Source organism: Eptatretus burgeri, chromosome 5 (assembly GCF_056783735.1).
Source record: "Eptatretus burgeri isolate ZD-2024b chromosome 5, Ebu_testis_v1, whole genome shotgun sequence".
Classification (NCBI taxonomy): domain Eukaryota; kingdom Metazoa; phylum Chordata; class Myxini; order Myxiniformes; family Myxinidae; genus Eptatretus; species Eptatretus burgeri.
Window position 1 is genome coordinate 107,371,993 of NC_140965.1, and position 17,984 is coordinate 107,389,976.

A 17,984-nucleotide genomic window follows, 5' to 3' on the forward strand; every position below is an offset into this window, starting at 1 on the left:
ATGTGTGCTAATATTTGGACTGGCCCTGATTTTGATACAACGTTTGTTTTTTCAGCAACTGGAGCAGTTGACAAAAGAAATAGAGGTTTTGGATGATGATTTGAGAAGGGTGAAGGTAGTTCTCTTCCCTTTACTTCCTCCTGCCTCATCATTATTATTATTTAAATGTTGCTTATCCTGCCTTTTATTTATTTATTTATTTATTTATTGGCTTCTCCTGCTTCCTTATTTATATTTTTTTTGTGCTCTCTCCTCATCTTTTTTTCCCCTTCCCCTGTCTCTTTATGCATCCTCTATAAAATTGGAATTGGTGTGAGTTTTTGTCAAATAATTCTCATGAATTTGAATTTTTTGTCAATTCATATGATCTCTGCAACATATCTCTTCAAATTGGTGAGATGTGTGCTTAATGGAATAACTCGGGTTCAGTTCAGTATTCTCACCTTTGAGCCATCTTGTGTGGATTTTATTCTCGACCCGGGCAAAAACAAACACCCTGGTGCTTCACAGTGGGGAAATGTATCAGAGTGTGCGCCCATCCTTTCGAGGTACGTTAATCTGGGTGTACCTGCTCGTATTCGTTGGTGGATTTTAAAGATCCCATAGTACCTTGAAAATAGTTGGCAAGTGTGTTCCATCACTTGACAAAATTCTACATTCTTGTTGTGATAAAAGATTGGCATGGAGTCCCAGTGATATTGAAGGTCCTGTGACAGATCAGATCATATCAGGTGCATTTGTCTGTGTGCCTTCAAAATAAATCTGATTACACTCTGAGGCCAAACTTCCCAGAAATGTTGATTTAATGACAGACTTACTTGCAAAATGTCCCGTTTCTCAATGTTAATGATGTTTGTTTTTTTTGACATGCTTACAGAAATTATATATATATATATATATATATATTTGTTGATCAAAATTATGAAGAATTGTTTTTCCACACCTTCTTGCATTTTATTCATGCCCACTAACCGCATATCAAGAGTTTTTAATTCGCATTTCATTTTAGGATCTTTTGCAACAGCAACAGAACTTTTCCAGTCTGGCTGAAAATTCCTTTACCGACCTGGCGTGTGTTCCTCAAGGCCCAGAGCCCCCCAGTATAACGTATGTTATTTGCATCCCATTACTTAACGTGCATGTTTTTGTGTGTTGGTGTTTTAGGATGAGATAACTTTGCCTGGGTCGAAGGACCATCGTCCTGGGCACTGTCACAATAGGGAATGATATTTTCTCTCCATCTCTTTCTATCCCTCATCTCTCCAAGATCTAGTTGATCAAATCCTGATTTTCTTCCCTTTAAATGTACGCTTTTGAATGTGTGTTGACGATACTTTGGTTTTCAATCGATTTTTATTTTTTTATTTTAGTATGCCATTGGATTCCTCTGATGGTCCTTTTCCAGCTTTTCCTGAAAGCAGCCAGGTTGGTGTTTTTGCCTAAACTCTCAACACTTTGAATGAAACGTCATTGGTTATTCTTGCGCCCCATTTTTTAATGAACAAAAATTATTTGTTTTGCTATGTTTTACGCTTGTGCTTGTATTGTTTTTATACATCCGATACGTGTGTGTGTGTGTGTGTGTGTGTGTGTGTGTGTGTGTGTGTGTGTGTGTGTGTGTGTGTGTGTGTGTGTGTGTGTGTGTGTGTTGGCATGGCTGTGGAAATTAACAGAACACCATAAAGGTTCCTTCGTTCAGTTAGATCAATAAGTCTGTGTTCAGTTGGATTTCCCCACCTTTGTTTCATGGAAATTATTCGTGTCACAGGACTGTGATCCTTTGAGATAGTGTTTTTCTTTTACCATCGTTATTTTGAACCAACCACATCTCCACCACCATTACAACAACCAACATCGCTCCCCTTAACCAACACCAACCACAACCACACCATCCTCACATCTCCACCACCATTACAACAACCAACATCGCTCCCCTTAACCACAACACCAACCACAACCACACCATCCTCACCACTCCGCCAGCAACCGTCAACATCTCCATGCCACAAACATCGCCTCACCTTCGTCTCCGAAACGACGCCGTCTTTGCACCAGCCGTGGCGAGTCCCCAGCGAACAGCGTCGCTGCAAACCGACGCGGGAGCTTTCGTTGTGAGCGCAAGTCTGGTGATTTCAAGCTTCGCTCTCAGAGAATCGGATCCAGAGGGCCGATGATTTCTACCACGTCCGCTTTCTGAGCAGAGGTGAGAGAGCGGAGATCAGATCTCGTCTCACCAGCCCTATAAAAGGCCGCGCAGAGCACCAGTTCAATGAGTCAAGTCGGGTCTAGAGAGTGTCTGTCTGGAGCGGTTGAGGATCTGCACGGAAGTCGGGAGCCTGGCGCTTGGAGCTTTCAGTCAGTGAAGAGGGTCAGACGCAGGAGGAGATGCGAGCTGGGAGCGCAACCCCGTCTGCTCTGCCGCGCTATGTGTTAAGTGTCTGTCATGTATGTGTTAAGTGACCACGTGGGGGTTTTCAGAGCCCCAAATCCTCGCATTGTGCCGGTTGACCTCCGATACATGAAAGCAAACTTCATCTGTGAACATGACCTTTTTTTAAAGGTAATTTTCGTCATCCTTTATGACAGCGCTTCCCGGGCAAACGCCTTGCGTTGGGGTCCGTCATTTGGTTTGAGTTCCTGCAGAATCTGCACCTTGTAGGCATAGAGCTTCGGTCTTTAATGCAAACTCGTGTACAGTGGTGGTTGGTAGTCCATTATCTGGATGCACATCAAATAGATTTTTCTGGAACTTTGTTGAAATGATTCACGCACTCGTTCAACGTCTGCTGCACTTGTGCTTGGTCGACCGGTACTTTTCTGTTTCTGACATCTTCCAGTCTCCTTCAACCCCTTTGTACCACTCTCTAATATGAGTCTGTGATGGCGGATCACTTCCATACCTCGTACAGATATTTCGCTGAACTTGCATGTCAGATATTGTCCTGAAGAACTGTTCCAATCACTGAGCTTTCTCCATCTCGCACTTGAATTTCAAACACCTCCATGAAGAGGAGCGAAAACCTCTCACGATATGTGCTTCATTCTGCTTTACCCCAAATGTTCTCTTTCACATTCCTCAACTTTATCTTGTTTCCCCTTCCTCACTTCAAAACAAACAAAAAACATTTTTTGCTTAAAGTATCACAACCTCATTCTTCCTCATTTCCTTCCTTGGTTCATTCTTTATTTCTTCCTTTCTCAGCACCTCCCAATTGAACCAACATTTCTCATAATTGAATTGATTTGCTTCTTACTTTAAAAGATTTTAATAACATCTTAAATATAATGTTTCATTTTCCTCATTTCACGAAAACCCCACATGTTCTTCCACTTGCTATTGAGTCACGAACACCCCACAATTTAAGACTATCTAAAACTAAATCGTGCAATAACAAACGAAGTCACACCATATATCACGTGATAAGTCTGTGCTGCACAATATCGAAAGAGCACCTGAGTTTGTGATAGAGGGCAGCGTGTAGCTGTGCAGTGAGACGGACATGTGGGGTTGTGTATTCCTCCGCACCAGATCGTGATAGAGCGATCTGGTGCGGACCCATGCCGCGATCGGCACATTTTACCACAATAATTCAATGGAGCAAAACTGCACTGCGGAAACACACAATCGGGGTGGGCCTGCTGTCGTAAAACAGTGCAGGTACATAAAATACTCTTGCGTTTGTAGGGGGGTACATAATACCTTGGAGCAGATAGAAGTGTATGGAGTAGCTAGCCCATATCGATGTAATTAGGGAGATGTCTGTTAAAGGATTGTCTTGTTTGAATGTGCACCATACAGGGGATGGTGCGTGGTAATAATTAGGGGTGAAGGTTAAGGAAATTGTACGTTTTACCTCTTGTATGTTCCACCGAGTGAGGCCTAAGCAAAGAGAGAAAGGCAGAGCTTGAATCACCTCTGGAGCGAGCGGAGTAGCGTTTCGCTGCATCCCAAAGGGCGGAACCTTGGATCGCCTCCGATGGGCAGAGTTTTGGTTGCTCCATGTGGGGAGGAGCCTGGACAGCATGGGTTTGGGGCATTTTGAGGATCAGGAGATATGAGGAGATTGGAGTGTGCGCAGAGAATGTTTTGAGGAGGATTGTGATTCTGAGCAAATTTGGAGAGCGCCAGAGTTTTTCTGGGTTGCACTGTTTTTGGAAAATAACTGAAGGGTTTTGAAGGAGAACTGAGAAGTTTGGAGGACCGCAGAGTTCTGAGAGAGTCTGAGGAAAGTTTTAAGGAGGTCATCCTGCCTGCCTTGACACAAGTGCTTTTCTTGTCTGCCTGTTCGTCTTCCTGCCTGTATTGTCATGTTGCTCATCGTCCTGTCCATCATCTCATCCCTCATCGCCTACTTGCGGCTGCTCTGTGCCCATCATCCCCCTGCTACCACCAGAACAAAGTCCTTGGTTTTGTCCCTTTCCTGTCTTTGATTGAGTCCGGAGTTAGGCGCCTTAGATTTATTTTCTCTCTTTGTTATCACTTATTTCTTGATTTCATCTTCTCCAGTTATTTGTTTGTGTTACGGGACATAAACCTGTGGGTTTCACCAGAGCTTAGGTGCTCTTGTCTCTTCTCACAACTGCACCTGCGTAGTCTGTCATAATTCCGAATGTCTCTACAGGTGTTAAAACCATTCGGTATATCTTGGGATTTTAACCTCCCCCTGAAAGGAGCTCGACATTGGTTGAGCGATTGACGTAACAATGCAAATGTATGGTACCGATTTATATACTGGATTGTTTGCCTCTTCTTCATCTATGTATCTTCGATCCAAACACTGAAAATCCTCTCCACATTTAATGATAGATAGTATGATATATCAAAAAGTTATGGATGGATTATGACAAAATTTTGTGGCTGAGATAGGTAAGGTGACAAGAACAAGCTGATTCGGTTTTGGTTTAGGACTGGATGCAGATCTGGCTCATCAGTGGGATACAAAACGTAAACTGTTCAGCCTGATGCAGGTATGTGCTCTAATGACTAATGATTGCCATTCTAGTTTTTGTGGCACTCCTTGGTGTAAGCACTGTGCACTCTCAATAATTTGTTTGCATCTTTGTCGGAGGGTAAACCAAGCACTCGGCCGATACCAACTGCCCGTTCTCCATTGGAGAAACTCTTTTAAATGTTAAATTACATCTTAAGGGTTACACTTTGACTTTTTTTTTTGTTGTTGTTAATTATACCACCAACACCAAAAGCACTTCCCAGGTTATTTACCAAACATTTTCAGAGTGGTTATGATGAAAAATTAATGAGAAAAAACGGTGCAAGCCGTAACATTCGTGTGTGTGTGTGTGTGTGTGTGTGTGTGTGTGTGTGTGTGTGTGTGTGTGTGTGTGTGTGTGTGTGTGTGTGTGTGTGTGTGTGTGTGTGTGTGTGTGTGTGTGTGTGTGTGTGTGTGTGTGTGTGTGTGTGTGACATGACAGTGAGGGTGGAGGGATGACTGAGACTAAACTGACCTCAAATAAGGAAATGAGGCAATTTGGCTCAACATTTCTGTGATTGACTCCAGAATAATTTTTTGCTTCAACTTTAAATATCAGTCTTCTTGATTGTGTACTCAAGTCCAAGCAACCCGATCCTGATTGGGTGACTTACCTTGTTAATTGTAACAGAGTGGTGGGGCGTGTTGTGTTATGTGGATGCGGGTGATGAAAATGAACATCACGGCAAATGACGCAAGAATAAGAGTAATCAGAGATTGCAGACCTTCGGCAGGACTTCTTTTGAGTGTTGTATTTTTGGACCATGTTATCCCGAGATGACTCAAAAATGTTCATACTGATCGGATGTAGCGTTCTACAAATGCATTTATGACGTCATAACTAAGGCACCTATCACGTCATCAAAAAAAATCGCTCATTCCCCATGAGAAGTACTTGCTACATGCCAAGTTTCAATTTTTTTTTCCTTGGTATGATTTCAGAGATAGAGGTCAAAAGTTTTTTTTTTTTTCCATTTTTCCAACATGGCTGCCACAGCATGTGACTTATCGCACCATAATTATCATTAAAACATTCTACATATGTAGTCACACCAACGGTGAAAATTTCGTCTCAATTTACAAGGAATTTTTAAGCACAGGATGAGTCCATTCTGCTCATCATGCCTGCTCCACAACAATACCAGAGTTGATCAATCCGTTGATACCCCTTACCTTCGTGTGCAGCCTTTTGGCTGCTACACTGGTACTCATTTCGCCAACCTCAGAAGGATGACGGGCTGAGTCAACCCCCTGGTGTTAATTCAGCGGCAAACGGGGCTTGAACGCAGGACCCTAGGATCCCAAGCCACCACCCTAATATAACCACTAAGCCAACACCAGGTTACAATCTGACAAGTGGTTGCGGAATTAAACACGAAAGTTCTGTGCGGACAAACAAACATACCCAAATGCAATGCCCTCTCCTTCGGCGAGGGTAAAAATAGAGTGGACAGTGAATACAATTTCACAACTGTTTGCTGTTCCACACACACTGTTGGCCCACTTGCTTTCAGGTTGATTGTCACCTTGTGCATTACAAAGCATGAATCCTGTCATTTTGTATTTTAGTTCCAAACATTCAAGACAAATTCCCTCAACAATGAATGTACATGCATTGATTTTTAAACAAAAAATGAATGTACATGCCTGTCATTTTTAAAGCAAACTTTCAGGTCAGATTTGAACCACAATCATGGACTAGTGGAAAAAAAAAAGAAAGAAAATGAACTGAATGAAGTTACTGTAAAGAACTGAATGAAGTTGCATTTGTGTAGAGGCTGAATCTTGTGCTGGATTACGTAGGGAAAGGGGCAAGGAACAAGCAGCAGCACAATGTCATCACTCAGGCGGAAACTGGGAGCACATTTTGACGATCTCGAGCAGTGCTACTTTGCACTTCGCCTCTCCTGCCTGCCAGGTACGACATTGACTTTGTGATACTTTTTTTTTGACCTATCAGGAAAGTTTTTCTATTTCTTGAGTCGTAACCATAAACGGAATTTAATCTTTTTGGGAATATGAATCGGGTAAATATAACGGACCGCTTGCCTTATGTACCGATGAAATGTGAACTACATTGTTTTCTCTGTGGATATTGAGGCTCATGGAGGAGTTGTACGATCGATGATGCAGGGTTAATGTACTGATATGGGAGTGTTGTGCCCACTTTAGGGGAGGTGGGTGAGGGGGGACTTGGTTGAGTGCGCTCTTAAAGATAAGCAGATCGAATGAGTGCAAGGAGACAATTTTTCACTTAAGAAGGGAGGCACTCAAGCAGCAAGTTGTTTGACGAATGCTTAAGGGCAAGTAATTTTGGAGAGGGTTTGTTGAAGAAAGCTCAAGGTTACAAGAAAGATGGTTGTCAAAGACATAGAGACTGCCAGCTTGTAAACCCTGCACCTTCAGTTTTCTGTCATGAAGTGCTAAAGATGCCAATAGCTTGATGATCTATCATGATAATTTTGATGCATACCATAGCACTGACCATGCTTGATTGCAGTTTGTACAAATTCCATGATCAACTGAATGCCATGGATGACCACTCCCTGAATACAATGTTTCACAAACTCTACTTACGGAAGCCTTTTTGGAGGTATGCTCAGACATTGGCAATGGTGTGCTGCATCCCATGGCTCTTTGTCGGAGAGAAATGTTGCAATACCAGCCATCGGTGATGAGCTCCATTGCAGGAATACCACGCTGACCGTTGCAGAATTCAATGGGATATTTAAGCAAGCATTCCATGAATATGTGACAAAGCACCAAGTATTTATTCATTATCGGTAAACTGGCACATGTGAAGCTGTAAAAATAAAAGTAAACGGTGCAAATTGGACCATTTGTCGTTCAAACAAGTGATAATGTTCCAAGTTATCATGAAGAAGCATCCATAATGGGAGAGTGATCCTTAAAGGGGAACCCAAATGCAAAAAATCAAATTGTGAAAACCATTGAGAATCATTAATCACGGTCGATCTAATTTGAAATGTAAAATGATTTGAATTTTTTTTTTTTTTTTTGCCAATCACAAAGTGTTGAAAAAAGCCCAAGAGTGTGCATTTTCGATGTTGCCAGTGATGTCACACTATGAACTCACTTTGATCTGATTGGCGGTTTTACATAAACAATGCAGGTCAATTTTCCGTTCAATCATGAGTTAATAAGGGGGGAGATTTTGTATTGATTGATAAATCGATTTATATGTAACTCGCGCAAAAATACCCGTTATTGCCTGACAGCACGGGCACTGCCCAGCGCACTCGGACATTGTGGCCAAAATTGGCGATGAATGCTTTGTCCCATCGTTGCAGGCTCACAAGGTGTCTTGTATTTTCCGGGATCATCCCGTTTCGTACCTTTTTCGGACGCCATACGTGTGTGCCGTGTCCGCCGTGTCCCACCGTCATGTCCCTCCCCAGTGGATTGGGAAGGGTGAAGGAAGGTGTGTGGGGTGGTGGTTGGTATTGGGTGGGATGGTGGAGGTGGGCAGGTGGGATGGTGGTTGTTATTGTGGGGGGATGGTGGAAGGGGGGGTGGTGTGGTATGGTGGTGGTTATTGTGGGGGATGGTGGAAGGGGGGTGGTATGGTGGTTGGTATTTGGGGGGATGGCAGTTGGTATTGTGGAGGGGGGGGGTGCGTTGTCGGATGGTGGAACGGGGGTTGTGTGATGGTGGTGGGTATTGTGGAGTGGGGTGTGGGATGATGGTTGATATGGCAACGGGTTTGGTTCACCGCTCAAATCGTCCCTGTTCATGTGCCTGTAAATAAGTAGAGGTGGTGTTAGTTTCAAGCGACTGTTTCTTCCACTTAATAGTGTGTCTGGCATCTTCTCTCAATTGTGGCAGATAACTACAAGATCTCGCCATCTCTGTTGTTTCATACCAGTGCTCTCTAATATGTTCCGAGCGCAAGAGCAAACATTTTCTTGGCCCAATCCACATGCGGACATTTCGGACAAACTTCGTCCAATTTCTGGCAAACTTAGGGTGTTTTTTCTCTTGGTGTGGTATGAAACCATCTTGGTTTGTTCTACTTTTCACCACCAATAACTCAGACTCAGCATATTTGTAGAAATTAGCAAATGATTCACTGATCGTACTGCGATGTAATCCATAAATATGGAAGTGGCGTTTGCCTTCATGGTGAGACGTCATCGCTAATTGTGAAGAACAAGATTTTGTCTTTTAATTGCAAAATTACTGACTTTACAAATCGTAAAAGACGACATCTATTTTGTAGGATGTCAACGGATGGATTCGTGTCGAGGTGGTTTGAGTGTTTGGGTTCCCCTTTACCATCTGCACTTTGTATTTCTTAAGAAATGAGAACAGCACTTTGTAGAACACGTACCTCCGCCAGGCTGAACAGTTTAAGTTTTGTATCCCACAGATAGGCCGGATCTACATCCAGACCTGAACCAAAATCTAATTGGCTTGTTCTGGTCACCTACCCAACTCATCCACCAAGTTTCATCATTCGTCCACAACGTTTTTAAATATCAGAGTTATGTATGGTTTTTGTCCCCACCTTTCAATAGTGACCAATCACTTAAAAAAATTGAATTTTTTTTTTTATCAGGATCCAGATCTTCACGAAAATATAGTCAAATTGTCCTGGTCACACACCCTTTGAGAGATATTGTGCTTTTAAGACAGACTGACAAACAAGTGAAACCATAACCTCCGTTTACTTTCGGTAGCAAAAGTAATAAACTTTGACCTCATGCAAAAATCTATCTTATTCGCAATACGGAAAACCAAACACCCATGGAAAACCATTCAGCAGGAGGACAAATCCACAAACTCTTCAATGGTGAGAGAGAGCAGTCCCTGCACTCCAGCTTCCTGTTGAGAGATCAAATTTATCTTCAGGAGAGGCTTGCATTCAACTGCTTCCAGAAGTGCCCTTACCTATTTTCTGAACTGCATTATAACTTTTCTTATAAACCATTGTTACCTCTGCCACTAAAGGTGGAAGGTTATGTTTTCACCCCTCTTTTTTTTTTTTTTTTTTTTTTTTTTTTTATGTTGCAGGCTACAGGCATGGACTGCATAGTCTTCATCGAGGTCAAGCCTAAAGTAAAATAACTGCATGAATAGAAAAGTAAGGAAAGAGAGAGTAGTTTAAAAGTTTTTGAGAAGGTAAAAAATCCGATTTTTGGAAAGGGGAAGGTCATAAGTGTTTGGGAAGACAGAGGGTAAAGAGTTCCAGAGTTTGGTGATGGATGGGAAGAACCAAATATCATCATGGCCCACCCTTGAATTGCCAATCGTCAAACAATATTCTTTTGATGCAGTGGCTTGTCGAGTATTCCTTGGTCTCGCTACTGGTGGAGGTACACAAGCAGCAAGTTCTTGTGAGCAGAAACCAAAGTAATATCTGTAGGAAAGAGAAAGAGAGCCTACAGTGTGGCCTAATTTGAGCGGGTTGAGTTTTGAGGTCACATTGGTGGAGTTGACAAGTCTAATAACCTTGGATTCGATTTTGTCCAGCAAGGATGTGGAGCTGGAACCTCCCCAGATGTGAGAGCAGTACTCTATACAAGGACGAATCAATATTTTATAGTGTTGAATCAACTCTTCAGAGTAGAAGAATCTTAGACATCTGAACAGGATTCCTAATTTATTTGAGGCAGACAGCTATTTGAGTAATGTGTGGATTCCAGGATCAATTTGATGTTCGTGATACCTAGTTGGTTTATTGTATGACATGGTGTAATTGTTAAGCTTTCAAAGGAAATTGGAGAGTTGATAGGAGTTTTAGATGGAGAGGTGAGAAGAAATTGAGTTTTTGAAACATTAAACTTAACTTGATTACATTTGCCCCACTGGGAGATCTTCTCCAAATCTGAATTTAAAGAGGTGGCTGTGATGAAACGAGATGTAGCTCGAGTGAGGGAAGACTGGGCAGATGGGAAAGACATGAAGGAATGTAATGTTGAGTCATCAGCATACAAGTGCATTTGGTTATTTGTGGACGAAAGAAGGTCATTGATAAAAAGAAGGAAGAGTGTTGGAGACAGGATGGAACCCCGAGGTACACCGCTGTTTATAGGGAAGGGGGAGATGTTGAACCATCAACAATTATGGAGATAGAGCGGTCGGAGAGAAAGCTCGATGTGAGAGAGCAGAGTGGAGGAAAGCCAAAAGAAGGAAGCTTGGATATCAGAGCCCGATGCCAAACTCTGTCAAAGGCTTTTGAGATATCAAGGTCGACAGAAAAGGATTCCCCAAAGTCTCTCAAAAAAGAGGCACATACATTCATAATGAATTAAAGAATATCACCTGTAGATCTTGCCTTGCGAAAGCCGTATTGGTGGTCAGATAAAAGACTGTGAGATTCAAGATGCTTGAGAAAATGGGAATTGAGAAGACATTCAAAGACTTTGGAAACAGTGGAAGTCAGAGCACTAGAATTGTAGTTAGAAGAGTTTGAATGATCACCCTTCTTTAAAATAGGCTGCACTAATTCATGTTTCCAGGTAAGAGGAAAAGTGTGGGTTTTTAAACAAAACCGAAACAAACGAGCAAGCACGGGTGCAAGTTCTGAAGCTCGTTCCTTAAAGATATGGGGAGGAATGCCATCTTGCCCGTCAGTCTTGCTTCTGTCCAGGGAGAGAGGAGTATTTTTTTGACTGCATGAAAAGAGATTACAGGGAGGGACATATGATTGGTGAGGGAAGCATTAGAGGGAGATGGAATGTTCGTCATCCAGTGTGGAGCAAGAGAAGAAAAGAGAACCAAAAGGAGTTGCTTTATCAGTCGGGGAGACAGCGATAGCATCATCAGAACGGAAAAGCGAAGGAAAGGTAGAGCAACAGAAGTTGTTGGAGATACTTTTAGCTGAGGACCAGAAAGATCTATTCATGGAAGAAGATGAGATGTCACTTTTTTTTTTTAATAAAGGAATGCTTCGCCTCACGAATAACATGTTTGCATTGATTTCTGGCAGATATGAAAGCTGAATGCGAGTCGGAGGAAGAAGAGTTTTTCCATGTCCGATATGTGGCATCCCTTGCATGAATGGCTGCAGAGCAGGAATTATTGAACCAAGAATTGGTAGGAGATGGATTTGAAAGAGAAAGGGATATAAGCCTCCATTCCTGCAACAATAACTTCAGCATTACGTTCAGCAGAGATGGAGGCATCGTCCGAAGAGAGGCAGTAGTCTTTCCAGGGAATGTCAGAGAAGAAGTTTCGTAAACCAATTCAGTCAGTATTATTGAAATGCCAATAGTGGCGTTTTGGCGGAGCAGTCGGATGAGAAGAAGTGGTGGTAAGTAAAGTGATGTTCACAAGGTTGTGGTCAGAAGAACCAATTGGAGGTGAAATTGTGTAGTTGTAATGCAACGGATTGGAAGTGAAGAATAAATCCAAAATATTGGTAGTGTTGTCATGACTATCTGGGATATGGGTGAGATGGTGATAATTTGTTCCAAATCATTTAGAATGGAAAATGTAAGACCTTAACCCCCCCCCTCCGCCCCCTCCAACATCCATGTGGGAAGATATCAGCCTCTCCTTATGGTGTACATTGAATTCTCGATGGAGAAATTCTGCTTGAGGGTGTTCGGATACCATTGCCTCATGACAAGAGTTAAGATAGTCAAAGAAAGCTATAGAGTTTGTAGAATTTGGAGAGCAGTAAGTGAAACAGAGAAAGGTAGTGATGGTCAGGAGTCAAATCTTAAGCCAGATGACATCAAAGTTTGGAGATTTGAGGTCCACAAGGCGTACAGCAGGCGTGTTGATGTTGAAGTTGGCACAGACTTCTCCTTTGAAGCGGAATCGTGAGTGAAGGTTGTAGTTTGAGATGTTATAAGAATTAACATGAACGTCATGTGAGAATTGGGTCTCTGAGAGAAGCAAGACATAAGAGAGGAGCTTGCAAAATGATGTTCAACAGAGGAAATATTTGAAGAAAGACTGTGGATGTTGGTGAAATTAGTTTTAAAAAATCATGTTTATTCAAAAGGCAAGGGTCTTTGGAAGGACTGATACTATTATTGCCGTAGCCCCCCCCCCCCTCATTGGCAGCAGAGACGGGCAGATCACATGATGCTGGGAACTGGGGGCCATTAACTTTTCTGACTTTTTCATATTTACATTTCATTGGAGGCTGTCTGAGGGAAATGAGAGGAAAGAGAAATAAAAGAAAGAGAATGTAAAGTGAGGAGTGAGAATGAATGAATGAGTGAGTAAGAAAAGTGTATGATGTTTGTTTACAAGAAAGATATTAATGCAAGCCTGGTAGCTCTAGTTTGAGTGAGACAGAAAGTAAGACTAGCAATCCTGACACGGAGCGTGCAAGATGGTTCGGGGCACCACTTTAACACTCCTAAGTCAGAACGGTAGTCCCACCCCGAGCGATTGCTCTCGAAAACCTACCACTGTTTGTCTCTCTGTTTGTTTGTGTGCAGGACATCTAAAAAAGGTGTGAATTTGGATGAAATTTGGTGGGCAGCTTGATTGTGTGACAAGGATGAACTGATTCGATTTTGATGAAGATCTGGATCTGGATCCAGTTACAAGATGAAAATTTTTTTTAATTTTTTTTAAAAGTGATTCTTCACCAATGAGAGAAAGGGCCCAAAACTATATATAGCACGATATCTAAAAAAGACGTGCACGGATTCGGATGAAACTTGTTGGACACGTTGGGTGTGTGACAAGGAAGAAAATATTCAATTTGGATGAAGATCCAGATCCAGTTCCAGATATGAGAATTTTTTAATTTTTCAGTGATTCTTCACCATTGAGAGATTGGGTGAGAAATGATATTTAGCACGATATTTCAAAAATGTTTTGGGCCCAATATGTTCTCGTGGATCAGGCATTGCATGGCGGAGGTATGGGCTCGACCGAGTGCCATTTTAGTTTATTATTATTATTATCTTTTTTGCTCAGACTTATTAATTTATGTTTGGGGTGCTGCTTTGTGCACAGATGACAAAAAGTCAACTGCTCAACTTGATGAATTCCAAGAGTGCCTTGCGAAGTTTACACGCTACAGCTCTGTGCACCCCTTGGCTACACTTTCATATGCCAGTGATATCTACAATGGTTCCAGCATTGTTTCCAGGTAATTGTGTTTGCGATCATGATTGCACTTTAGTTTTGTATAGAATGCACTTCTTGAAGCCGTTTATATATGATATCATGTTTTTTTTGTTTTTTTGTTTTTCTACTCTTCTCACTTCAATTTTGAAGTGGGATATCATTTTGTTTTTTAAAATAATTTGATGAAGTTCAAAATTGGAGAGATTTCTGAGGAAATAGGTATATTTGAAGGCTGCTTTGTTTTTTGCTTCTCCCCCCCCCCCAATCCATCTGTCTGGTTTCTCCCTTCTCCACCCCCTCATTGCTTGTAAATGTAATGTGAGACAAAAGAAAACCCCTTCAATATAACTTGCTGCACTCCAGTCAGAGTATTTTGGGTTGATGTATATGGCTTTTATCTTTTGACTGCTTTTTAGGTCATCTCTTCGAGCATGACCTAATAATATGGGTGTCGATGTCCTTCGATCCGTCCGTCCGTTCACAATGAAGTTGAAGCGGGAGATCTGGTCATTAGTGATCCTGATAGAGGTCGATGAGACGTACACGATGGTATGACGGTCAAGGTCACGAGGCCTTTGAAGTTGCGAAAATGACGATTTTCAAATTCTATCTCCTCCGCCATTTCTCAAGCGATCTTGAATTTGATTGTAGCATATGAATCTATGGGACAATATCTAAATTTGGTCAGGCCGGATTTTCGATATTCGCTTTCGTTTTCATGTCACGTGACTTCAAAGTTGGCAAAAACTGCCCTACCTTCAGGAGGCTATATATTCTCTACTGGGCATGGTAAAAGTTAGTGAATGGTGTCATTGCATCGTAGCTGACCTTGTCTTTCATGTCCATTCAAAAGAATACCGATATCTTCGAATAAGTACACGTCACGTTACTGAATTTTGCGAAAACTGCTTCATGAAGTTGCAAAATGACCATTTTCAAAATCGATCTACATTTCTTAAGTTATCTTGAATTTGATTGTGGCATATGAATCTATGGGACAATATCTATATTTGGTCAGGCCGGATTTTCGATATTCGCTTTCGTTTTCATGTCACGTGACTTCAAAGTTGGCAAAAACTGCCCTACCTTCAGGAGGCTATATATTCTCTACTGGGCATGGTAAAAGTTAGTGAATGGTGTCATTGCATCGTAGCTGACCTTGTCTTTCATGTCCATTCAAAAGAATACCGATATCTTCGAATAAGTACACGTCACGTTACTGAATTTTGCGAAAACTGCTTCATGAAGTTGCAAAATGACCATTTTCAAAATCGATCTACATTTCTTAAGTTATCTTGAATTTGATTGTGGCATATGAATCTATGGGACAATATCTATATTTGGTCAGGCCGGATTTTCGATATTCGCTTTCGTTTTCGCGTCACGTGACTTCAAAGTTGGCCAAAAATCCCTCCTGACCCGAGAACACGACACCCGAGTAACAGGAACTCGTGCTTGTTTCTCGCAGAAATGACCGTCACTCCTCCACGGGTGTATTTTTCTTATTTCCTAATCCCATGAACAATTTTTTGCATCGATCTGAACTTTTATTCTAATTATTTGTGACATTTTACTTCCATGGAAGTGCTGCTTCATCAGACTGAAGGTTACTGCACTGAAATTGAAACCACATTAAAATCTTTTGTCTTGTGTTTGACAAAAGATTTTAATGTGTTTTCAATTTTATCATCTCCTCGTTTTAACCCTCGAATGTATTGTTTTACAGCATTGAGTTTGATCGTGATTGTGACTATTTTGCCATTGCTGGTGTCACAAAGAAGATCAAGGTGTTTGACTATGGAATTGTTATCAGAGATGCTGTGGATATTCACTACCCCGTCAATGAAATGACATGCAACTCCAAAATCAGGTACCCTTTTTACCTGCTCCCTCCTGCATTGCACTCAAAAGAATGGTGAGGGTTGTACTTTTATTGTCTCAAATGTAACTTCCTAAAAACGCAGTTCAAGTTGGTAATTATTAACTCCCCAATGTGGCAGGAGGATTGAGCCGTTTGGACAAATGATGTATGATCACAGCAAAAAATAATTAATTTTTTTTTTATTTCCTTTTTAGGTCATCTCTTCGAGCATGACCTAATAATATTGGTGTTGAGAGGTGACGGTCCGTCCATCCGTTCACAATGAAGTTGAAGCGGGAGATCTGGTCATTAGTGCTCCTGATAGAGGTCGATGAGACACACGATGGTATGACTTTCAAGGTCACCTAAGGTCAAGGTCACGAGGCCTTTGAAGTTGCGAAAATGACGATTTTCAAATTCTATCTCCTCCGCCATTTCTCAAGCTATCTTGAATTTGATTGTGGCATATGAATCTATGGGACAATATCTAAATTTTGATCAGGCCGGATTTTCGATATTCGCATTCGTTTTCGTGTCACGTGACTTCAAATTTGGCCAAAAAAAATGCGAAAATGACGATTTTCAAAATCTATCTCCTCCTACATTTCTCATGCAATCTTGAATTTTATTGTAGCATATGAATCTATGGGACAATATCTAAATTTGGTCAGGCCGGATTTTCGATATTCGCTTTCGTTTTCGTGTCACGTGACTTCAAAGTTGGCAAAAAATGCGAAAATGACGATTTTCAAAATCTATCTATCTCCTACATTTCTCAAGCGATCTTGAATTTGATTGTGGCATATAAATCTATGGGACAATATCTAAATTTTGTCGGGCCGGATTTTCGATATTCGCTTTCGTTTTTGCGTCACGTGACTTCAAAGTTTGCAAAAACTGCCCCACCTTCAGGAGGCTATATATTTTCTCGCAGAGATGACCGTCACTCCCGCACGGGGGTAATTTTTATGACTTATTTTATCGGATTCGCTATATATGCTAGATATGCCTTATTGTCGAGTTTTCCGTCTGCCTGTCTGTGTATGTCTGTCTGCAACGTGAGGCTCCACAGCACGAACCAGCGAACAATTTCGATGAAACTTTGCCAACAGGTACCATATGGTCTGGGAATGTGGGCGTTTGAATTTCGTTGCCTACCAACCACCCGTTGCTGTGCAGCGGCCGAAAAACCACGTTCAGTATTTTCAATACTTGTCCTTCCGTTTTGAATGTGGAGAAACGAGACTTCGGAATGAAACACCGAGATATTTAGATAATTTTACTCGAGCCGATTTTTGATTGAGGTTTTATTTTTCAAATGGTAGTCCTTCAAAAATCGGGTGTCAATTTACCGTCATTTTTTATGAGGGGCGAAGGAAAGTGAGCGGAGCTTAAGGAAAGTGGACGTGGTTGATGAAAAGTGGGAGTGGCTTATGTAAAATATTGTGTGGCTCAGGAGGTGTGGTCAAACAAGAGCATTGAGAGAAGTGTGTGTGTGTTTGTTTGTTTGTTTGTTTGTTTGTTTGTTTGTTTGTTTGTTTGTTTGTTTGCAACGCGAGGCTCCACAGCACAAACTAGCAAACCGATTATTTTTTCAAATGGTAGTCCTTCAAAAATCGGGTGTCTATTTACCGTCATTTTTTATGAGGAGTGCCAGTTGGCAAAATACGCAATCGGAAAAATCTTGCCAGGCAGAGGAACAATTGTATGTGAACCAATACGTCTTGGCAATGAATCTTCGTCGGTGGATCGGTCAGAATGAAAAGCATCGTAACCAGCGCTTCGATCCTCGCGAATCCCTCGTCGCCTACCGGCTTTCCTTTCTTATCTTACTTTTCATATTTCAAGTTTACTTTTCAGGAATACCAAATTAACCCAATTATCGGTGCGACTATGTCTGGGACATGAGGCGCACACTGTCTCTCAATAAATAAATAATTGTACTACGAGGGTGAGTCGAAGAGTATCCGCAATATACTTTTTATCTAAATAATATTACGACAACCGAGCATGTACAAGAGCATTATTTTTCCACATCGTCCCCCTCCTTTTCAACACACCTACTCCATTGG

At 41.6% G+C, this 17,984-nt stretch overlaps 1 protein-coding gene across 2 annotated transcripts in view; it reads left to right on the forward strand.

Moving 5' to 3' along the window:
- Positions 1 to 17,984, forward strand: part of COP1 (COP1 E3 ubiquitin ligase) — a 72,837-nt gene that overhangs the window by 14,886 nt on the left and 39,967 nt on the right. For both annotated transcript variants that reach the window (XM_085883286.1, XM_085883288.1), the window contains 6 exons: positions 56 to 115; positions 1,010 to 1,107; positions 1,371 to 1,425; positions 6,795 to 6,909; positions 13,938 to 14,073; positions 15,778 to 15,921. In XM_085883286.1, the coding sequence (XP_085739412.1) occupies positions 56 to 115; positions 1,010 to 1,107; positions 1,371 to 1,425; positions 6,795 to 6,909; positions 13,938 to 14,073; positions 15,778 to 15,921 (608 nt within the window). The remainder of the gene's footprint in view (positions 1 to 55; positions 116 to 1,009; positions 1,108 to 1,370; positions 1,426 to 6,794; positions 6,910 to 13,937; positions 14,074 to 15,777; positions 15,922 to 17,984) is intronic.